This window comes from Falco peregrinus, chromosome 3 (assembly GCF_023634155.1).
Source record: "Falco peregrinus isolate bFalPer1 chromosome 3, bFalPer1.pri, whole genome shotgun sequence".
Taxonomy (NCBI): domain Eukaryota; kingdom Metazoa; phylum Chordata; class Aves; order Falconiformes; family Falconidae; genus Falco; species Falco peregrinus.
This window is the reverse complement of record NC_073723.1, coordinates 71,286,490-71,310,952: the sequence shown is the minus strand read 5'-3', so window position 1 is coordinate 71,310,952 and position 24,463 is coordinate 71,286,490. Positions and strand designations below refer to the sequence as shown.

The 24,463-nt window shown below is 42.2% G+C and overlaps 1 protein-coding gene across 1 annotated transcript in view; it reads right to left on the bottom strand.

The window, feature by feature from the left end:
* Nucleotides 1-24,463, bottom strand: part of PARD6G (par-6 family cell polarity regulator gamma) — a 68,076-nt gene continuing 43,613 nt past the window's right edge. The window contains exon 3 of the mRNA XM_055800659.1: nt 1-2,755. Coding sequence (XP_055656634.1) covers nt 1,896-2,755 — 860 coding nt within the window. The 3' untranslated portion in view covers nt 1-1,895. The remainder of the gene's footprint in view (nt 2,756-24,463) is intronic.

Here is a 24,463-nt window from a genome sequence, read left to right as displayed (position 1 = left end):
GTAAGACAGTGCACGTTTTATTGCAGATGGGTCACATTTTCATCCATTAAATAGGTAAAATGAGTAACTTCAGCCTGACAAATCCACTTATTCGTAAAAGTAGTCTTATTTAAGATATAACAAAATTTTTCTGATAAGACTGTCTGATTGACTGAAGCACATTTAGCTATTAATTTTGTTTACTGCACCAATAATCAGATTTTTTTTTAAAAAAGAAAACCTTTGGTAAAGTACAAACACAGTTTTAAGATGAACAGGATCAATGTTCTATCCTTACTGTGCAGGGAAAAATAAGTACAGCTCTGTAACTGCTGTGATACCTAGAAGAGGTTTAATTAAGAGTAAGTGAAAGAACTTTAAAATAAACTTCTAAAGCAAATCTAAAAGAAAGAAACTAAGTTCAATGTCCCAAACATATTTAACAATGAGCAAAAGACTGGCTGTTCCACAGGTATTCTAAATTAGCGACAATGAATTAGTCTGCACATCCTTTGTCCAGCCATTGCCGATTCCAAAATGGAATGTAATTTTTTCAAAGACTTCTGAATTTTCATATTCATACAATATTTAAGAAATGTCTATTCCACCATATAAAAAAGCTTTAATGTACTACAAAGTTAAAAACAAAAAGCAAATGACACAAGCTAAAAGTAGAAAAATACACTGTAAAACATTCATATTTTGTTCCTTACACTGATCACGATATAACAAAATATTTTAGATTAGACCACTTCCATAAATTTGTGGCATTTTCAGAAGCAGACTATTATCTACTCACTAGCCACCATCCAGTAAAGATGCCTGACCATCGCAAACGTCCAGTATATTTTAAGTTCTTAGAAATCCTGTGCAGACATTAAGCTTTATTACTAGAAGAGTCCAAAAATAACAGAGCTGTTCTAAGTTAGGTTTGTCAGTCAGTCAGCATCCCTCCTCTGTATAGCAATCAGCCAAGCTTTTGCAAGGGAAGACCTTGTGGATTTAGATTGCCCCAAAGTTACAGCAAGGACTTGGGTCAGCTCTGAGGTGAAAGGGACAGTCCTAGCACACTCCTCTGGTTTTTCTGCCTCCTCGCTTGCATCTCTAAAATTCACGTGAACCATGTGTATTATCTAATAAATATCGGAAAAAAAAATACATTTACACATAATGGTGCTGAACCGAGTTTTAAGCCCTTGTCAGGTTCCCCTGTGCTGCAGGCAGGCCTGCCTCTGACCAGCAGCTGGCGCTGATCTCACAGCAATAAGAGCAACATCCTCCCACGCCACCCCCTTAGGCTTTTAAAAACACTTGTATATAGAGTTTCATTTGGAAAATGTACTTGCAGCATCTCCCTAACGTTGTTACCACCACAGTAGGAAGCCACTAGTTTTATAGAGCTTGTCTGGACTAGACATAAGGTTGCAAATATGGTGTAAACAAGTTAGTGGAAGGTCTGTATGTAATGGTATAAGATTGGATTGCTATTCTCTTTAAACCGGTTGTTAGAAGAAAACCAGATTCCACTTAAGATAGACATGTCTGTTGCTATTAAAATCTAATTCATATACATGCATGTATAAATACATCCACCCATGCATTCAAACCCAAGTATGTAGCACTGCCTCTGGTAGCCTATAAGACTGCTTAGATTTATACCAACTAGAATAAATTTGTGTTCTCACTCAAGGGCTGGGAAATAAACCAGGTTTTACACTCTGACTTTCTCCTGACAGATGTTGCAGTGCGTGACAGTTTTATGCCTAACTCCAGATGCCACGTTTCCTAGAAAGCAACAATCTTCTGCACCCGTGAGGTCTATGGGAATATCAGCTCTCTGCTTTGTGCATAACACGTTGCAGGTCAATTGTCCTAATTGGCACTTAAGACTGAAAGGAGAGTTGCAGGAATTGATACTAAAGTGTAATGACTGTTCCATCCTCCTCGATACCTCCTCTGGGGATAACCAGACTGTGTCGGGGATCAGTTTTTAAGGAACTGAGTAATTTGTGAATGTTGCCATTGCTTTCTCGACCAGAGTTGTTGTTGAGCACCAGGTCCCTTTGAAGTCTGTGGCTAAGGCTGCTGCCATTGATTCGAGAGAGGCTACTGGAAGTAAGGCTGTGCAGTTTAGGAATGTGCTGTGGCTCCAGACCACCCTCGATAACAATGTCAGCCTCTTCATCACTCTCCATTTCATCAGGGTGGAAGTTCTGCAGCATGTGGGATGTAGGCAAGCTGTGGTGACTCGCAGTGCTGTCTGTAGACTGGCCTGAGCTACCAGACATCCTACTACTTCGAATAATATTGTTCCTCTGGTTTGCTGGCTTGACCGTGATAATAAGATTATGGCTGTTGGCAATCATCATGTCTGTGACTTGGTCGAGAGTCTTTCCTGCTACTTCAATGCCATTAACTTCCAGGACTTCATCATTCACAGCCAGCAAGCCCGTGCTCTCTGCTAAGCCTCCAGGAACCATACGAGAGATAAAGATACCAGGTACTTTTTCTAGTCCATGAGGAGTAACCCTTACACTGGTGCCATCGCGAATGTAAAATCCTAAGGGTTTCTCACACCCATGTCGATACAGCCTCACTCTCCTGTGTGTTTCGGGAAGAATGTCCACATCAATTATGGAAGACACTGGTCTAAAATCATGAGGCATACTAATATTAATGTGAGGACGCCGGCGGAGGTTGTCATTGCGGAGTGTCACCAGAGCCTTCTTCTTCCTCGATAGTGTGTTGGTCCCAAAATTACTGTAGTCCACTTCATCTGAAAGAGAAATCGTACCAATGTATCAATCAAACAGAGAATAATTCAATCAATGGGGCATCATCTTCTTAAATCTGGTTCAGCGAAGCCACACTCTTAATAGTCAAATTATTTTTTCCACTTACTCTAATTTTTATTTCATGTCTATCAGCACAACATTCAGAATTAGTTGTTTTCAATGACTATCCATATTTCTTCCGTATTTTGAGGGAAAAAGACTTCTTATTCTCAGCTCCTCTTGTCAGCTGTGCAGAATGTAATTACTTGCAGCTGCAGGCCTGATACACTGTCTCAGATGTGAGACCATGTTTTCAGAGTTGGACTGTGATTTTACACATACATCTTAAGTGGGCAAGGAATGTATACACATTCCTAACCTAAAAGTCTGAATCAGGGAGTATTTAAATATTCAATACACCACCTAATAGGTACAAACATGAGAGCACAGTGTGAGAGAGTAGTTGGATATGTGGTTTTAGCCTAGCCTTTTTTAGTAAGGGATTTATGTTAATAGCATCTCTCAGTACAGCATTTTCTCTCTGGAATATTTTACTTGGCACTTTAAACACTTTTTACTGCTGTCAGATTCAGCTGATACTAACTACCAATAAAGTTCTGTGTAAGCAAGTGGACCAGTTGAAAGAGAAGCACAGAAAAAGAAGCAGCTCTGCTGCCTAGTCCATATACTAAAGAACACAGAACAGACACGGACTTACGCACGCACTCCTGCCCTTGAGGGGAAGACTGACCGGAAAGCAGCCTTTCCAGGGTCTGCTGTTTAAGGAATTGTTTAAATATTTCAGTCTCTGTAGTGGTGTCTCAAGGGCATGTGCAAAGTGATCAACTTTAAATCAGCCAAGTGACATGACAAGTTATTCCACATAAGAAGCTCACGCTGTGCTTTGCAAAAAAAATACTTAGTCATGAAGTTGTTAGTGTACAAAATGCATCACTGCATTTCACATTAAAAATACTGTGCATATTTTGAACATGAAGCATGCACTAGCTGGAAAATTACTTCATCGGGAGTTTAAGCATGTTAACGCTTTTCTGATAAACTAACAGACTTTCAGTTTATTCTACAGTAAAATACAGAAGTACAATTACAGAACTAACACTTAAGAAAATTTTATCTCCAACAAATTAACCTTGCATAGTAGCATTTGAGAAAGACAGACAATACCTCTACCTGATAAAGGCTGGGGGGGGGCGGGGGGGAAGCATTAGTAAAACCAAACTTGTAATTAAATTTTTATTTCTTGAAAGGTCTCATTTTCAAGTCAGCTTTCCAGACATATTATTGACAGACTTCAATTAAGTAACATTAAGTTACACAACTAAAGGAGACTAAAAGTGCTACGCAGCAACCTGATCTAACTTAGCCTGCTTGAAGCAGAGTGTTGGATTAGCTGGCCTCCAGAGAATTATTCTGTGATTCTACATAGTCCTGTAGGCTGGGGGTAAGGGGAGGGGGGTGTGGGGGGGTGGGTGGTGGATAAAAAAAAATTATTAGAAGACTTCAAAAAGACTATTCCTGCATTCTCCTAGAACTTATTTAGATTGGTTATACTAACACTTGAGGGCACCACAAGGCATCTAGAAGGTCATCTGGAAGGAAAAGCTTCTGTGAAATAAAGATACTTCTTGGACAAGTTTGCCGTGTTTAACTTCATACTCGCCTCTTCTCTCTCCTCCCAGGCTGTTCAGGGCCATACCAACTGCACAGGTCCTACTGTGTTATTTAGACTGGTGAGGCACAGGACTGGAAATACTTAAAATCAGCCAAACACAAGAAACTCCCAACTGGTTCCTTGAAGCATATTCACAGCCAAGACCGTGACTGTGTGAAGATGGCACCTCCTCAGGTCTACCTGGTGAGCAGAGGCAGCGCAGCGCCTGCTCTTTTGAATGCACAAACCACCTGTGGCAGCCAAAGCCAGGTATTCCTTTTCTTTCATCAACAGGATCACCATCTACATTAAGCTAGACTTTTAAGTTTTGATGGATGATTTTAAAGGTTGGCAACAAGTATTTTCTCCTTGTAAAGTATGGGTCCACAAGAGATGTCTTTCATCACCAGTCTCGAACACTGCAGTCTGCTCACCCTCACAATTCATTGATAAATTTCTGCAACAGTCCTATGAAAACAACTTGGGAATTTATATGTAGAATCAACATTCTTCCTCACGTGAAACAATGCTGTACAGTAGTAGTGCTCTATCTTATAAGCCCAAAACCACCTTGATCCCAAAATTTCAGTTTAAGACAGCAATTAAAATTACACATGGGTTTGTGTGTTTAAGACTTTGGCTTGTCAGTACTGCAAGAGACACTCAGAACAAAAGCTGCATCCCTTAAAGACTCGGAAAGGTTGGTGAGTGTAGTTTATTGCACTGCAGGTAAAATGGAACACATTCCCTAGTTACGCATCTGTTCCCTGAAAGCACCCAGTTATCTGTTCTCTCCCTCTCTTGCTATGTTAGCATATTAATACTGAATTACTTTAAGGCAGACTTGCACAAGCTTTACCAAGTAATTCACCTGGGAAGATTTGCTGACAACACTGTTTTCTTCCCCTTAAATTAACAACCCAGATTCTCGCAACATGCAAGTCTGAGAGATAAGCAGTAATGTTACAGGTGAAGTATGACAGTCCTCCTGACACACAGAGGTCATTTCTGAAGCAGCTTCTTTTGGTTGAACCCCCACCAGGGTAATGGCACAAAAGCAGCGGTTGTTTTGCGCCTGTGACCTCCTCACCTGCGCTCAGCCCACTAACCTGTCTCCCCAGATGATTGCCAGCATTCCTAACCTCTGAGCAGCTTCAAAACAATCACCTCCTTTAATAACAAAAAGCCCAGCTTACCACAAAAATGCTATCTTTTTCCTCCAAACACGAACCAGGCAGAAGCAAGTGATACAGACTACTTTCAGTGTTGGACCACTGACCACTCTTGGATTTATTATTTCAGGGCTGGAGCATGTTAAAAAATAAAGTCTATGTCCTGTTGATGACTGGAGGTTTTGTTTTTAAAACAGTGTCAGGCATTAGTTTCCAACTCTGTCCCTAAACAGGATCACATACAAGAAAGACGAAGTCCCAATTTTAACAGGTGAACTGTTGAAACCTATTCCATGTTGGAAAAATGAGAACTGATTAGAAGAGCTTTTAAGAAAAAATACCAATTAACTCTTATTTTCTAGAAAAAGTTCAAGTATGGAATACATGCTCCTTGGCAATACAGGGATTATTACATCATTTTTATTCAAGATGACTCACTCACTAGGGGTTACACTAGCTTGGGACATCATCTTAAAATAATAATAAAAAAATTAAATAAAAACAAAGAAAAAACAAAACCAGAACAAACCAGCTACCCCCTGATGCTATTTAGAGCCACTGCTCTTGCTGCAAGAGTAAAGCAAGGTATCTCTACTGAAGTTTAACATCAACTGTTGTTGTGGCAGCAGAAAGTCATCAATCCCTAGCACAATGAAAAAAAAAAATTCCTTACTCATGAGCGAAGTGGGAGAAGCCTGCCAACATCACTCACTTTTATCAACTACGGGGTGGTCACGCAGCAGTGTATTACCCATTTCCAGTAATAACACTGCTCAGGTGGCATGCAGCAGACTGAAATGAAAACTGTATCATTGCATAATTTATAACGATATACTTCTAATGAAGGTCAGCAACTTCTCGCTAGGTTTTGAGTTTCTCACCATATAGGATTCCAAGCAGGAATGCCACTTCAGCTAATGAAAAGCACTGTGTTTGATGCCAGGTCTCAGTGAAGACCAGTACAAACCATATGGAACCAGACAGCTCATTTTTCACTATTTCATTTGCTGCAATATCAAATTCTCCTTTTGCAGAGCAAAAAGTCTACAGAAATCTGCACATATACTGGCAGGAAAAGTGCCATCAAGTGACACATCTGAACAGTACTTAAAGCCTCATATTTTACAGGCTGTCATGTTCTCCTATGTCTTGAATGAGGCTGGAGTAAAATGTTACATGCAGGTGACAGAAGGAGAATTAGACTTCTAGGTGGTGAATACGACCCCCATTTCTTAGAATGGGGCAGATTACATGGAGCATTTCCATCTACAAGATGTAGTACTTTCAGACAAAGATGTACTATGAACTGGACAGATAATTCAGGATAGCCACTAAACTTTGGAAGATGTGGATCTGAACTTTACTTGTGCCCATAATTTGCTTCCTAATGAAAATACTGTTCCTGTAAAAAGAGGTGAAGAACAACATTTACCACAGTTGAAGGAGGACTCCTCAGCTTTCCAGTTCTCTCCGACTTGGAATCACAACCCAAAGCTACACAAAAAATACCTCAGACTCTTCTGAAGGCATTGAATATTATTGCAACTCTTTTCCCCAAAAGCTTCAGGTTCTAGTATGTTTTAAGAAACATTTTGTTATCTGGCAATGAGTTACGTAATACCTCAAGTATTTTGGCTGCATCCTTTTTGTTAATAAGTACTTTTAGAGTTGCCACCACCTACTTACCCACGAGGACCTTTCTGCTAGAGAAGATAGATACTACAGATCTCCTCACACAGAGATATACCTGTGCTCACTTTCTGGACAACAGTGGTGGTGGTGGTTTTGTCTTTTCCTTTTTAATTTTTTTTTTCTTTTTAAAACTTGGTGAAACTACCTCCACTCGACCAGCAACAGTAAAACCCATTAAAGGAGGTTTTTACTTACAAGCATGGGTATTTTACTATCAGAATGTAATTTTTTAGAACATACCTGGAAAGTTGTAGCCAGTAACATCTTTTAGGTACTCTTCTAACCATTCTGTAGTCAGCCTGTGACTTCACAGAATACATTGTACCTTCCTGGTGGGCATTGTGAATCCTATCATAAAGTCACACAGTACGTAACAGCAGAGCACATTTAAAGGGCTATTTATAATGGAAAGAAAACTGCTTAGAGCATCTGGTTATAGCCAAAAGAGTATTGTATTTCTTTAATTTACATGAAACAAGAAATTATAGACCTTCTGAAAAAAACACCAGGAGCACCACTCCCACTGCTTGGACAGCTGCTTTTCATAGGAACTGCCTGCCAGATGAAATACCAAAGCTTAGCCAGATAAGATTGTATAAACAAGCTGAATTCCACAGAGAAGCAGACTGCCAGGCTCCTATAGGAACAGTTCATTTCAGACTCTACGTTTTCGGTGTACATGCACTCATGGCTTATTATTTCCTCTGGGAACTGTGGAACATTAGTTGACAGCTCTGGAAAGTACTTCAAAGTCAAAATTACTTCCACTAGGGAGAGCAGCACTTCAGGCAGCTTGGGAAGGAGGCCAATGAGTCATTAATAGTGAAGGGTAACCCCTCCATCCAGCAGATCTCTATTACCTAGCGTTCAAATTAGCAGCAGTCATAGAACCATTTCAAGGGAATGTGTCATGTTTAACCCTTCTACCTTTCTCTGTCCCAGCTACAAAACAGTGTCTGTGTTTGACACAAGTTGCATTCAGTGTTTATTTTCTCAGAATTTGTGAAGCATTTGTGAAAGCAACCAGACAACAAGCAAGCTGGCAGTCTCTCATTTGTGACCTGGAAGGCTGACCACATGCACAGGGATTTAAGAGGAAACAGATCTGAAGTGAACTATGGCTTGGGGGGACGTCCAGCGCCAATATCACTCATCAAGAACTATTTAATGGGTCAGAAAAATAAGGTTATCTGAATGCCAGCATTGCACTCTCTGTGTTGCAGGAATATTAAAAAAATCCAGCTATCACTGCTGCCAGGAACCTCTGGGTGAACCAATCTGAAAAACACACAGTAGGTAAAGTAGTTGTAGCTGCTATTACATCGAAAGCCAAGTAATGTATCCCACACATGCACTGACACACACACTTGCTCCTCTCTCTCCTCCTTACCACTGTAACACGAGAAACTGGACACAATCTCATCAATGTTTAGAAGACTACCTAAACATTAATAGTTTATCTGTGACATCCAACAGGGCTTTTGAAGCACAAACAATATCCAAAGAAACAAATTCGAATTAACAAGAGAACATGTTATTCTTGATACCCTTAATCTCATTTAGTTTCTAAAACAAAGCTTTCCAAAACACTTGTTTGTAGATTGTAAACTCAGTGACATACATTGGAAAAGAAATTTCACCAACAAAGAAAATTTGAGAACACCGTCCTACTCTAATCTAGCCCCTTGTAAATTTAGTAAAATGCAGTTTTGCAAAAGGCAACCTTCCTTCTATATTGATTCAGTATTAAAAAGATAAATTTGCCTTCCTACTTATGAAGTGTTCGTGAATAGGTTGGAATTAAAATGCAAGGAACACAGATGTGTTTACTCCCAACACATTTTTAAACTTAAAATATCTACCCTCTTTCAAGAAAGTGGACATTATTTTGTTTCTTGTCTTAGCGTGTTACAGCAAGCAAAACTATCATTGCATTAGGCTCAGCCTCTCTTTACGGTGTCATACGTAGGTAAGAAACACTGTGGGGCCACTTGCCTTGAAGATGGAGAGAACCCCTTGGGAATTTAGCCTGTGCTGCTGGTGCGCCCTCCTGCACTTCTCACTGCTTGTCATCAGAGGCCACTGTTCCCTTGCTGAACCTCTTCCCTTCTCAGCAGAAGGCCCTTTATCTTTGACTTGCTGCCTGCTCTAAAGGAGCAGAAGCTGTTGCTCAACCTGCAAGTTCGTGCCATGAAGCAAGTGAGGCCTTTGGAGGAGGGCGCTACCAAATGTAAGCAGGCACCCAGGGCTGTATATCCCAAAACTATCCTTGCTCTCAGAAACATCCAAACCCAGCTCCCCAAAGTAGCACAAAAGACAGGTACAGGACTCCAAATTTTACAGGTGAAGTTGTGCATGATGTTTACTAGGATTGTAAGGGTCTTCCTCTAAATTTCATATGTGACTTCTCTTCTACCCTAAAACATGACATGCACAGCCTTTCTCCCCTTGTTTCCTTCCAGAAACCACAATATGCAAAGGTTACGTTACTGCAGCATTAGAGAACTGCGGGTTTTAAGCTTTGACTTTAAAAAAGAAAAACACGAAACAACAATAAAGTGTTAGTTAATATTTCCCTTTTCCTGCAGGGGGTCAGTGGGAAGTTGAGGGAACACGTTCCTCTTGCACATCTCAGCCATCAATTATTATTACATTCACCCCAAGGTCGCAGGGTGCTGCTATTGAGGCTTTATTGGTGAGATGGTTTCCCAGGCCAGCCAGTGTTGAGCAGACAACCAGCAGTAGTAATGGGTGCAGACTGCAATAACATCACCTGCATGCAGCTCTTCTGCTGGCTGGAGCCTGGAAAATGAAGCCTATCACCATGCACCCAACTATTCCCAGCAGCCATCAAAAACTGTATTCACCCAGCTGATGGTTATCAAAATAGGACGGCTATCAATCCTATGCAAAGATGCTGGGGAGAAGTCACCTCCCAAACCCCCAAAATACCACTCTCCAACCTCTAATTACATGCAATCTCTTCAGAAAGTCTGATTATAAACTTTAAAGTTATTAAAAAGTAACCCTTTAATTATTTTGTTTCATTTCACCCACTCCGTTTTTGTCCTGAAACAAACACACTCTTTATTCACTAAGATCAGGCAACTGAGGGGAGCACCATTTGCTCCCCATACAGGCACAAAGGGAATCTCTCCTTTCCAAAAGAAAATGTGTACCTGTTATGCAAAGCAAAACAAAATGAAGCAAAATGAGAGACCAAACTATAACAACTCTTACTATGCACTGCAGATTTAGTAAAATTCTTATTAATGACATAAAGTGGTGGATTTTATCAAGTGTTCTGCAAGTTATTGAATATAACTGTTTCCTACTGGCAGTAGAAAAATAGTTACCTTTTGCACAAGTCTGAAGTGTGGAAGGTAAGTAAACAGCATTGACAGATTGAACCAAAGAGCAAATTTGGGAGAATACCATTCTGTTTTTCACAGCTGCAATATTTGGAAAAACATCACAAGTAATGAAAAAGGAAAAGAATTCAACTCAGATTCATATTCACTCAGAATACAAATTTTATACCTCTAACAAGAAACAAAAATTTTTGTCTTAGTAGTCTCGGAAGAAGCTGCAAATAAAGCTTGGAAAGGTAACATAACATTAGGCAGCACAAAATAAAGGTAGTATATTTGTGCTAGGGTATTGACACAGCCACAGGTCAAAGGAAAAGGTTTTGAAGAGCTGCAGTACTCAACCTGATGAGAACAGTCATGCTATGGACCCTTATATTAAAACACAAGTCTTTCCCTGCTTTCAGAAGTAACATCATCAGCATCGAAGGCCATCTCGGGGCTCTGCTCAACAGCCCGCAGAGGTGAGCCACGCCGGGAAGGCAGGACCTGTATTACCTAGCTAACACAGCCTGTAGCTCACCCAAGGGAAACTGAATCTAACCTGGGATTTCACACTCCCCCCTGCTGTTCTGCCACCCACCCTTGCCTTCTCTGCCCAGCGCTCTCCTCTCCAGCTCTAAGTGATCCTCCCTCCCCAGCTAAAAGCAAGACTGATAGTGATCAAGAACCGTCTATTATCCTGTGTTCAGGTAACTGCTAATCACATTTCTGTAGCATGCAAGTGGTATTTCTATTTGGAAGGAAAAGATATCCCAGAGTTGGGAGCAGTAGTAGCTTATTCAAAAGGTGACAATGGGAGACATTCAGTTATTGCAAACGAAATCTGGGAGATACAAGGGTACTACACTGAGAAAGAATGTTTTCTGTTCTGAAGCAATCCTTTCCCATGCATTCTTTTGCTGAGTAACACCTTGTTCACCCCAAGCTGGTTCAGACAGGCAAGCCAGAAAGCACCTTTTCACTTACACTTCTAAATCCTCGGTAAAAATAATTATAAAAAGAAATCCCCAAACTGCAAAGAAGTTCATATTTAATGAAGACTTAAGTATCAAATAAATAAATAGTGATCTCTTCCACACCCTTTACCTTGGGTTGTTCTAAAAAGTTGCTACCACATCGTCTCAAAGGAAGATGTGTTTTTACACAGTTAAAATTCTTCTAGGATATATTTTCTCTCTTCAAAAAAGAAAAAGCGTGAAATCATGTTTTTATAGCTTCACTGTTGTGGTGTGATAATACCACATACATCCTGCAGTGGGGGGGAGGGAGAGAAAAACGTTTACAGTGCTTTACAAAGCACTTTTCTGGTTCCTGCCTCCACACCGTCAGATTGTAAACAAAGTCCAGATTCTGCCTCTTATCACGGAATTAAAAAGGTTTCAAAACAAATGTGGCATGAGAAATTAATTACAACACTTGTCTTTCAAGTCGCGACCTTTGGGAGTCTCCCAAACTTTGCTGGCTGGAATCAGATGAGTCACAAGACAAACACCGGGTGCCGGGCCAGCCCTGTGCAGGGCTCTGCACAGCTGCACCCCCAGCACCCCCCAGCACCTCCACTGGCCTCGGGCGCTGCCATGCCCTCGCCTCCACCTGCAGCCTCCGGGATGCACCGCGATGCCCTCCTGGCTGGTGGGACCAGGGAGCTGCCGGAGTCCTACCCAGTTTATCTCCTGTGACCTGGTGGGACAGGAACAGGCAGCACAGGCATGTTTTCCAGTCCCCTGTTCCCCAGGCTGGAGCAGACCAGAGCGGGCAGGAGGAGAAGGAACAGCACCAAGCCCTGGCAGAAGCGAGTCAGGGCCAGTCATCCTCCCCACCAAGGGAGCATGGCCAGTGCAACCCTGTGCTTTGGACATGGGTATGATGGGACAGAAAAGGAGCACCAAGAAGCGAAGCAAAGACTAGAAGCCCCTCAGGTGGTGGGAGACAGGGGAGGAACAACCTCAAAGCACTTCTGGTACAAAGCAGAAGAGTTGCAAACACATTTTACATACATCTACTTAACAGTCTGTTTTCTAATGCAGAGGAGAAACAAGGTCAAGAGCCCCATCTATTACAATTCAAATTGCGCCTGTAAGATTCAGCTTCCCCAAGTTGCCCCTCTGGCACCCTTCCCCTTTTGGAGGACAAGGCTGCTCACCTCACAAATGGGAATCATTGCTGCTTCTAGATATAAACAAAGCAAGCCAGGAAGCCCTCCTTCCTGATGACAGGTCACAAAGTAGTAGAAGCTGCCTGCAAAGCGCAAAATGACATTTTTCCTGATAAAACACAAGGGCACAAGCAAATGCTACTTTCCTTGAGAGCTCAATTGCTCCTGCAGTTGAGGTGAAACACCTGTGCCAGGTAAGGCAGAGAGCTACCCTACAGAGAGCGGCTGGAGAGAACTCCCCTCTTGGGGAACAAAATGCCGACCCCACCCCTAATGCACAGCTGCCCCCAGCTGCCCCCTGCTACTGGTGTACTCCCAGCCCCTGCCCACAGGCCAAGGAAGGGCTGAAAAAAGTCAGTCTAAGAAGGGCTGCGCCTGTCTGGGATTTGCCCCATACACATCCTCCCTACAGAGCCAAGCACATGCTGGTCTTTCCCAGTGGAGTGAGAAGCTCCACAATACACCTTTTTTTTTTTTTTTTTTTTTGCAGCACAGCGGTGGATATTTAAAGATTAAAACCCTATCTTACAAGTTCTCAATGTGAAGTTTATCATAATCCCTGTGGTACTCACTCACCCCTCGTATGGCACATCACCACATGGTACCCATAACCTCTGCTGTGAGGGTGGCACTTACGGGGCTACAGCAGCATGCTACCACCTTGTTTCACTAGCAGCCATAACTGCATGAAGCAAGAGGGTCAGAGCAATGCCCCCAGCCCTCAAAACAGAAACAAAGCCTTTCCTAATATAAAACCACCATGGCTTCTCCAGCTGAGAACAAAATAAATTTATTACTTCTAATGTTAAACTACAATACCCTTTCCTGGCCATCATCACATCTTGCTTTCCGCAAGAGGCACTTCACTCTCATCCCTCCTCTGACAGTAAAACCTGCATGTTTTACTTAAACACAGCGTAAAGGATCATGGCCATTCTGACAGAAGGATCAGCTGTGTAGAGTTATTGGCAAAGTGACTTCCCCAACATTATTTTTATAATGCTGTATTCCTTTCTCCATCACTGGCTAGGGTTCCACGCCCAATTGTGTACACAAAATAATTAGAGGCTAGAACCTGGACAAACGTTGCACCTGAGGGGACTCTCTATGAGCTGTGGATGTTAGCAGAGCCTGCATACTTGACGGGTTCAGCCCTCAGATGACCACTGACTAGAATATCAAGCACTCATCTGCAAGATTGAAAAAAAAAAAAAAGCAGGGAAAAAAAACACCCCAAAATATCTCACCAATGTTTACTCCACTTCAAAAAAAAAAAATCAAGGGGAAAAAACCCAAACAAAATATGTCACCAATGTTTACACCACTTAAAAAACCTGGCTTCTTTCCTTAAAGAATTTTTGAGACACCCCATCATTATGTAAGTGTGGTAAGCTAGTGGCTGCGTACTTTTTCTTTTTTAAAAAAGTGTTTCTTCCTATGCGCACATGATACAAAAAGGGAGTGGCAGACAGGAAGTGATTATTCAGAAATTAAAGAATTAGATCAGGTTCCATGATATCAGAACAAAACATGACACATGGCAAGTGAAGCTGACATTAACTGGCTCAAATGTAAGAAAACTACTTTAATTACTAAACCTAATTCTGGGCTAATTTAAGCATTTTGTCTCCTTAATGAGCATCAGCATTGGCAGCTACGAGCATCAGTATACCTTCTGGGGAGCACAAGTTACTCCATGTTATTTCACCAGCAAAGCTGTACCAAACACTGCAGTACAGACCTCCGGCTTCTACCCAAACAAGGTTTTTTTTGAATAGCATAGCTCTGCCAGTAGTAGCAGCAAGTCTCTGATAGCACTACTGCTCATGGTTTGACTAGCTGCTCCAGAGATGCTAAACACAGACACTGCTAAGTTCAGACCTCATCTCCACTAATAGCAATCTCCTGCCAATACGAACAGAGCGGAGGTTCCCAGTGCCATGCTTTGGTACTCCTGTTATTCCTGCCACTGGGAATTCCCTTAATGATCTCAATTTTCCTGTTACACAAGAGATAACACTAAGTCATCAACACATTTGCTTGTTAAGTGACACTGTTGGGGGGTACGAGCAGGCATATACCCAGAGGAACGTGCAGTACTCACAGCCTGATCCCTGCTCCGAGTGAAGTGCATGGACTACTTTCCTGTGCCTGGAAAAATTAAGTTGTGGCCAGACCACAGCCATGCAACTCTGCAGCATGCACTGACTAATCTACTACCATTGTAAATTCCAGAAAAGTCACCTTATAGAAAAGGATCCCACACAAGAGGGCTAATTACATAAACCACTTTCCATCTGTGGATCCCCAAATGCTATAAATAAAAATGTACTGTTCATGAGGGACTAAGCTCCCATTAGAATGGTTAAGCTGAAAACCTGGAGAATACATCAGAAGTTATGCAAAGCCTAGCAGCGTTAAAGGAAGGAGGAGGGATTTGCAAGGTTCAAAGGCAGGAAAGAACAGATGCGGTATGTTAGAACTTATTTTCATTACACTGCATAGCTTGTTTCCAAGAATGCTTTCAACAGAAGCATCCTCCCAATGCAAAAGGCAAAACCTTGCTAAACTGACTCGGACAAGCTTCGATACAAGCTACATCCCAGCCAAGAGACAGTGAACTGCTACCAGTACCCTTGGCTCACCACTTCTTGCCTCCATTTGTGGGGCTTTCCTCCACCTTCAGTCCCTCCTGGGGTACTACCATAAGCAGCCACTTCACATCTTCACCCCCCATATGAAACAAGAATGAACTAACAAAAAAAACCCTCTGCTTTCTTTAGACAAAAGCAGAGTGTTCCTTTTCCATATCTTTCCTCACCTCACTCTCTCAAATTGCTAGACGGCATCAGGAATTGGCAAGACTTTTAATAATAAGATCAGGCAGTATTACTAAATCCATCCTAAATTCCCACAACAGAAGCCAAATGGTGACCAAGACAACACTTTTTATTTGATGATGCATTCCATCTTCAGAAAACACTGTGCCAAGGACATGAAAAGTAAAGACATAGTTATATAAAACACCGACACTGGCTCACAGGTTGATGTGATCAATGTGCTTGCTAAGATGCTTTTAGAGGGGATGCAAACACTCAGAACTAAGTCGTGCTGTATTTTTACATGTACTCATTTACACACTAACTAATGAAACAGCTTATTTAAGGTCTACCGACTCCACAAAGTTTGGCAGCTGCAGTGTAGAGACCAACACTAAGAACCAACAACTCACTCTCCAGGTTAAAAAATAAGTTTGCTTTGTGCTTACATTAAGCCTGACAGACACATAAAGGTGGCCCAGAACGCGAGTGTGCAACCTTTGTGTCCCATACAGCACTTGGAGGCACAGCATCAGCACAGGGCACCTCCTGCAGAAACTGAAGAGATCCGAGTGCTTCCTCCCATGCCGAGGGACTGATAGAGCACCAAGGAGACAGGTTAAACAGGTTTCAAAGTTAATGACACCTGCCCTTGGCTTAGCAGCTAACACCTTGTCAATCCAGGGAGCTGCAGTGAGGGGGAAAAAATACAACCAAGAGGGCAGGGAAATTTTTTTGTGGGCTTCTTTTCCCTTTACCCATCCAAATTGTATTTATCTGCTCAGTTCCAGTTTTTCCTTCTGAGGAGATGCAATTTAACATCCAGATCACTGCGCTAAAACTCTGCACAAGACAGCTCGCCTTGCCTTTGCCTGTAACAGTTCATTTCACACAAGTCAGGCCCTTGGTCATGGCAAATCAAATGACGGGTTAGTTGAAAGGAACCAGCTCAAACTCTTAGTCTCTACCTTTTAATACACAGAAACAGTAAGGAAAGTTTAAGAAAAAGAATGGGGAAAGAAGAAAAGGCTTTGGCTTGTCTGGGAAACAAAAGAAATCTGGAAAATCCTGATCCTAAGAGTACCTGAAACATACAGGAAGAGTGGAAAGAGTGTTGAGGCATTCAAGACCAGTTAGAATTCATAGATATCAAAAAGCCAGTCAATAGAAGGGAGAATCTTGCTTGTAACACATTTCTCCTGGGAAAACACCACCATCCTGTTTGGTTTTATGCCTCATGTCAGATCAGTCAAAGGCCAACGTAAAGTTAACATGCCAGATTTCACATCATCTGCTTGCCCAAACAGCTGGGGAAACTGTTTTAGCTGAGCTTTGCTCTTTCACTAGCTTCAGATTGTTGTGTTAATTAAAAAGTCTTGCTCTTGTGTTACACAGCCCACAGGAAGCGAGGAGGAGATTCCTAGCTTTATAATCATGTTAGTCAATAGCTCCCAGCACTCTCACCGCTTCTACACACAGAGCCAGCATTGCGCTGTTGGTTTGACAGGCTGTGGGAGGATGCTGCGTAGGAGATTCGTCATATTATGCAGAGTCAGCCCGAGCTCCTTCACAATGGGAGCTTTCTGCAGAAGCACAACACAAAAACCTCCCTAAAACTACAGGGCTATCTGTAGTTTCTAGCAAATATCCCAAACAGAAAGCAAGCCCCACAAAAATCTGCTTGTTGCTAGCTGGTGAGTTACTGGATATGGATGTGTCACCTTTAGCCTTACCCCAACCCCTAAACTAACAAGTAAAAAATATTACTATTGTCACCTCCAAGCTTAGACTTAAGAATTTCCATCTTGGAAGTGCTACAAGAAGTGAGTCACTCTATATACCTTGGCAGTGATTTGCAAGCCAACAGGGAATATCCAGAAGGAAATAATGTCACCAATTGGTGAGGCAGCAGCTATGTTTACCAGCTTAAACAAGTCTGTGTCTCAATACTTCTAGTTAAGTATGGCCAAGAGCAAATCTCCAATTCACAAGTCATAGAACTTTCAATTCAGAAGTAAATTACAACTTAATATGCCTGAAAATTAGAAATCTCTAGAAGTTACCCCAATTGCTGAAGAAAAATACTAGATGTTAGGATCAAACCAAGTGGTTTTGAATACCTGTATTGTCCTTGCCCAATCTCTGCAAAGTCTTCAGCGGAGTGGGAAGTTCAGACACTGGAGATGCGCTCAGCGTGAGGCCAGAGCAGCTAAAACCTTGCCCTCTCTCCCAGCAGCAGGAGGAACATGGGGAACAGACAGCCAAAGGGAGCCTTCAGAAATGGGAGCTAAGTGTGGTGGCATAGGGCACCCTGGGGACAGCACCCAGGGCATCTCAGCACAGACAGGATCAGGGCTGGGAGCTGCCAGCCTGAGCCACTTTGACAGCCTAAGGAAGATTTCGCTTTCTGGAGCTACAGCTGACTGTTGTCAAGAATTTCCAAGGTGTGAGCAAGCTAGTTAAAAAAACCCAACAAAGTAACCCACCAAACCCATTCTGTACTGGTCAGACTAAGTTTTGAGGGAGGTATTGATAAATGAGATCCTGAATAATTAAGAGGACTACCTATGCGTCAAATGAGATGCTTCACACTGTACAAATGTACAAATGACAACTACCCACTAGCTAAAGCTAAGAATAAACTAAGAATTAAGGGCTCAACACATCTGCTTACTATATAACCCCTAGCAATTTACACCTTTGCTACCTGTCTGAGGAGCAGTGCTAAAAGCCCACGGCAGTGCACTTCAGGAAGCCTTCCTTACTTCACTCCAAAGAAGCTCTTCATGTGGTTTGCCCACATTCTCGGCTGGAAGTTTACTTTCAAGAAGGGTTCATGGAGGTGCATCAACTTCAGCTTTGTAGCAGACAGTGGGGGACCAGCACAGAACCAGGCTTATGGCATGGTAGAGTCAGGATGAATGTAAGACCAAAGGCTAGCTAAGAAGCTGTGAGAACAGCACCAAACAGTCACTTGAGAGAAAGTGTATCGAGCGAGGTCCTTAAGCTCGTTTTCCTCTGTCTACTTCTAACAGATTATCCTCAGAGGATTTACTCTTTCCAGAGCACGCCAACTGCCTTCGTTACCAAAAATGCTTTATAAATGGTAAAAGTTGGACACTTGCATGAGCAAGGATCACATGCAACAACTGCATGCTTTCAAAATGATTTCCAAAAAATGAGGACACCAACCCCTTCTACCACACTAATTCAGAAAGCCAGAGACATATCTTGCCACCTTCTCCCCATCCTAAGAAGTTTTAAAACTCTATGACAACAGACTACATAAACATCCTTTCTACCCTTTTTATTTGTGCATATTATTGCAAGTTTCTAGGGTGTTTTCCTTAAGGCCTCAAACGGAAGAAAGTAACCATAGGCACAAACTCTTCCCTCTTCTCCTCTGGAATTTATAGATGCTTTAAGGAAGTATTAAAATAATGTACAGCAGTTTGATGAAGATGCTTCAGTCTTCTTTGATGAAGATGCTTCAATCTTCAGGTTTTATCTCCTTCACTGTGTATAGTCTATGCCCTATCAGCTACCAGTGGTTAACAGGCAGAAACAAAGATGTCATATGTTTATAACACTGCAATCCCAAAACCACAAAATAAAATCCATGCAAGAGGCTAATTTTCTTTTAATAAAACACTAGGTCTCTGCTGCCCACTTGGTAAAGCACTTTAAACATCCTTCTTTTCTAAGCAGACAGAAACTCTGCCTTTGCAAACACAAGGCATCATTACAAGACCTGTGTTCATTTCTTCTCATGAGGATGCCTTCTGAAATTTGCTTTAAAATTTCCAAGTTTGAGGTATCAGTGCATGGGGCAGCACAGAGAAAATGTCCCTAACTGGCATTTGCAGTTATTGCAGATTTTATTAGTTGCTCATGCAGATATTACAGTTGTCAGCACATGCATATCACTAACCACAACTACTTCATGACTCTTGAAAAAAAGCCTGCCCTTGTACAATAGTGTCATCACTATACCCATTTCAAGAAATCACTTGTGTTACAATGGAGATAAATAGATATAAGTAACCATCTTGCTAAAGCATTTACAATAGGAGTAACTTGGTACCAAAAGTTGAGAACTTGGTATAGGCAGAATGTTTGCACACCAAGTTCTCTTTAAATGACTAAGCTGCCACTGGAACAGACAAACTCTGAACCACAATTCCTCTCACAGGGGGCTTTGCCAGCTCTGCTGCCTACGCTAGTTGTCACCAGGTCAGCAGCAGCCACTACCACCTAACAAACCACTTCCACATTCAACTTCTGCACTGAGCCTCACAGTCTAGGGGCAAGGTAAGGCAGCCAAGCACGGCAAGAAAGTTCAGACTTTTTGCACTGTGGAGCACAATGATTCAGAATGAGGGAGGAGAAGAGGTTTTGTTTCTATGAATTTACACAAGATCAATACTCATAATTTCTCTCAATTGCTTTAGTAGGGAAGGCCACATTAAAAACACCAAAACAAAACCACACCGAAAGAAGCACAAAGACTGTATCAGGTTGCTTCTCTCCTCCAATATTTTTATCTTCCCCTCTTCACAGGCCTAATGGAGCATGAAAGCTGTCATTCTGTCCCATCCACTGCCACCCTCTGCCAGCAACAAAACCAAGAGATTCTAGCTCTAAAATTTACAGACTGTGTACGGCCAGCATCTCTAATGTAAAAAATATGCCAGATCACATCCTTCAAAGAACTTCCATCAGAGGAAGTCACGCTGTCAGTGGGGTGCAGAAAATGGAGGAATTCCTGTTTACTGTTAAGACTTGAAAACTTACTTGGGAGGGGACTTCCAGTTAAAAGCTAACACCTGAAATATCACACCAATTTGTGTCATTAAAACATATGTTTATCTAGAAAACCAACCTGAAGTTTCTTGATGCATAATCACTGCAGAGGGTGAGCAGCGACTAACGCGATAGGAATGGGACATGCAGGAAAACATTGCTCAATGCTTGTTTAGGGTGGGAAGTGACACCACAGAAGAGATGTGGTCCTGTTCTCTCAGAGGACACCCCGTTCAGAAAGCTCTATGCTATGTCACACTATTGCACTCCCAAATCTCACTGTCAGGGTTCAAACTGCTATACAGATTCTGAAAGTGAGCTGCCAGGAATGCAGTAATTTCAGCTCACAGAAACTATGAGCTGTCATTTTATTTTAGGACAGGCTTGATTTTGTGACATTCTAGGCTTAGACAGGCTATATTACTCTTACGGGTCCCCTGCCCTTCCAGTTAAATCATGAGCTGTTAGCTGGACATCGGCTCACTAAGAAGTATCTTGGACTTGCAACCCATACCTGACCATATACAAACTCAGGTAAAGAGTGACTACAGTTTCCAAGTGCGAGAGTCAAAGAACGTGGGCAAAACTGGGACTGTCACTGCGAGGAGGACAAACCTAACACCCCACAGCATGCATGAGCAGCTTCTACATGCTCCAGCCAGGGCTGACACAGCTCTGTCCTGCTCTCAGCCAACTAATCACTGCAGAACACAGAGAGGTGACAGACACACTGTGGGTTTCCTCACTAGCACTCCTACCCCCAAATAAAAGCCAGATTCCTATCCAGTGTTGGGAGAGGTGAACACACCTGCTCAGACTGTTACCACACCTCTCACGAGCAAGGGCAGTGAGACCCTCAGAACAGTAATCAGCTCATTCCAGAGCTGTAATACACAAATTTCAGTTCTGCTTATTCACAGATAGCCAATCCATACTGATTGTGCACCTTTGCCAAACCCACCCAACAGGCCCAGTTTGAACAGTCCAATGCTGCCAGTTTCCCAAGGACATAATACCAATCTTTGCTAACTAAACTCCACCCTCTTGCTCTTTCATCTTGACAAGCGACTAGACTGTCCAGGATGCTCCAGCTGATAAGTAAACTCCTTTTGATTACTGCTGATTGTATTAATATAAGCTGCACTTCAGCAGCTGGCTCCACACAACACAGAAGGGCTGCAGAGAAAAAACCCAAAACACCAAACACCAATAAAAAACAGGACCACTGATAGGTGAACCCCCTGGAGAAGCAAATAATCTCCTAGATTCACTTTGCTCATGCAGCAACCTTTTCTTCTAGTCTCTCTTGACAGACATCTTCCAGGTGGGGACTGCATCCACATTTTTGGTACGCCAAGTCTTCAAATTCTAAACACAACATAGACATCATTCAAGCTTGTGGAAAAGAGAATGCTTGCAAAGAAAGCACTGGTTTATAAACTATCTTCAAAATTTTATCGTAAAAAGAATTAAATATTTATATATATACAAAAAGTATCTATTTTCATGTTCATATATACATATGAACATGCATTTCACACTTTTAAATCATGTATTTTCATTTGCTTTGGCCCACTGCTATATGGAAGACAGCCACACTACATCAAACATTTCAGTTTCCAATCTAGGCAGAACAGGCCTAAAGACAATCTGGATTTAATTCAAAAAGCAACTTTGCCTCAGCTGAACTTTATTGGCAATTCTGCTTGTGAGGTGGCACCCTGGGAAAGAGGGAGGTCTGCTCTGCTTTACATTCCACCTCGACACCGTTAAAAGCTTTGCTGTTTCTACCACCAAGGGTAGAAAAGTAGTATGTAAAACACACTTGAGAGGTAGTAGGAAAGAAGTACTTATACTGTTAAGTTCTGAAAAAGGGCTGAAAATAGTGAGTTACAAGGACCACATACAGCCTGTTGGTAGTTTTGCTGGAAGGACAGATTCTATCCATGAGCAATTCCAGCGTGCATCTCCATGCCTTACACTACAAGTTTGGGTCTCAGATTGAAAACTTTACACACTCGCTCTACCCAAGCTTGAATTTGCACACACTTGCTCATTCTTCCATCTAGGTTTTGCGGCTAATTCAATCAGACCCTGACTCTATCTTCCTAGACTGCCATAGGCTGTGCCACACACCATGACCCTAGCTAGATCTGAGGATTGCTACTGCAAGCCAAACCCGCTGCTGTATCTTTCCCCAGTCAGGATAGTGGGTTTTGTGGCCAGGCAAAAGCACTTCCTCCTTGACAGCCTCTAAGCAACTGGGAGGAAGTCACTGCTAGTTACTGTAGGTCACTGACTATGGCTTTTAGCTTCTCCCTGTGGGAGTCTAGAGGTTTGAGATTCATCTGGTTAATGAAATAGCAGCCACCAGTTCCACAGACCAATATTAACAAATTTATATTCACCTTAACCTTTTCTTTACTATGGGCTATCAAATGCATTAACTGGTTCTTTTCAGTTCTCCTAGATAAACAAGGAGAAGATTCCAGAACAAGTGGATTCAGCCAGCCCTTTCTCAAAATTACTACTATAATTATAAACTCTCCACTTCACTGTCCTCCTGCTCCCTTCCTAAGAAATTCCTGGGATGAGAAAAAAAATAATTCACATAAATATTCTGGTAGTATAGGATTATTTCATGCAGTTTATGTGCAAGTTTGTAGCAGAACACTACCAATTCAGGGCCAACAAGTTACAGTGCAGGTTGAAAACATCGGTCCTCAGAAGTGATTATTTCCTATGCTGTGCCTCAGCCTGGCCCACTCCAAGTCTGATTTTGCAGACTTTGCTTTGGAAAGGATTCTTTTCAAGTCAAGTGAGGCCTGTTAATAAAGTCAAATATGTATGATTATGATAGCTCTGTATCAATACTTCTGTATCCCTTTACAGTAATCACCAACCTTATGGATGTTATCACCTGACTATGCAAACACTACCTCTAAAGGAACTACTGGGAAAAGCAGGCAGGAAATAAAGTCACAATTTCTGCTTTGGAGATAAGGGACTGAAGGCAAAATATTTGAAGGATCATTAACAAAAATCCCAATGACAGTGAGCTAGTAACTGGCTGTCCATCTGTCCTGCCTTCAGAACACACCTTTGAAACTTCTCTACCAGTCCTCAAGGAGCCCTGATCAAAAGGACAGTGAAGGAACTCTGCCTTGATCAAGCTCCTCCTGGGAAAAGAAACATACGTGTGTACACACACACACACACAGACACACTGGGGAACAGATAATGAAAAGCTCTGCAGAGTACTCCCTGAAGCTAGGCCATGTGGCTAACGTCAGATGGGTGGTAAACTCTGCGTAAATATATCTGCATAGAAAAAGGCCTTTAAAGTAAGACGGCTGACTGCATAATATGCATTGCCCCTACCGATACCAGCCAGCAACTTGCTCCAAAAGGATGACTGCTGTCTGTACGGCTGCTCGTAGCTGTCTGGTGTGAAAGGGAAGCTGGCCGGCAGATTTACTGCTCACAGATGTAACTCCAAGTACCCAAATACAGACCTATAACCCAGATTCTGCTCTAAATGTGGAAGACCCTCCCCTGTCCAATCTGCAGAGATCTCACCGCAAGTTACTTTGGTATGAGCAGAGGGGCCTGGAGAAAGGATAGTGCCAAACTCACTTTGACAATCTAGTCAACCTAGTGACATCTTCTAAAGAGAGGAAAGGTTTGCATCTGACATCAAGTGATATCTGTAGTAAGAGCAGATAAAAGACAGGGTTGTTTGTCCTAAGAGGTTCTGACAGGAGCTTAAAGCAATGCTTATGCTCTGGCCAGCGTCACTGAAGGAGGCCAGCAGAGCCATGGTGATGTGCCAGCAGATGAAAGCAGTGTTAAGTGCTACTGTGGAGGGAGCAGAAAGCATTTGAGCATCTGCTGACCTCACTAAAACAGTGGCCACTTAAGTAAAAAGAAAGTCTTCCAGAAAAACAGAAACAAGAACAGCTTGTTCTTCAGCCTGTCAAGCTCATAGATAACCACTCAAAGAATCTGGATTTCACAGCAGAGGCG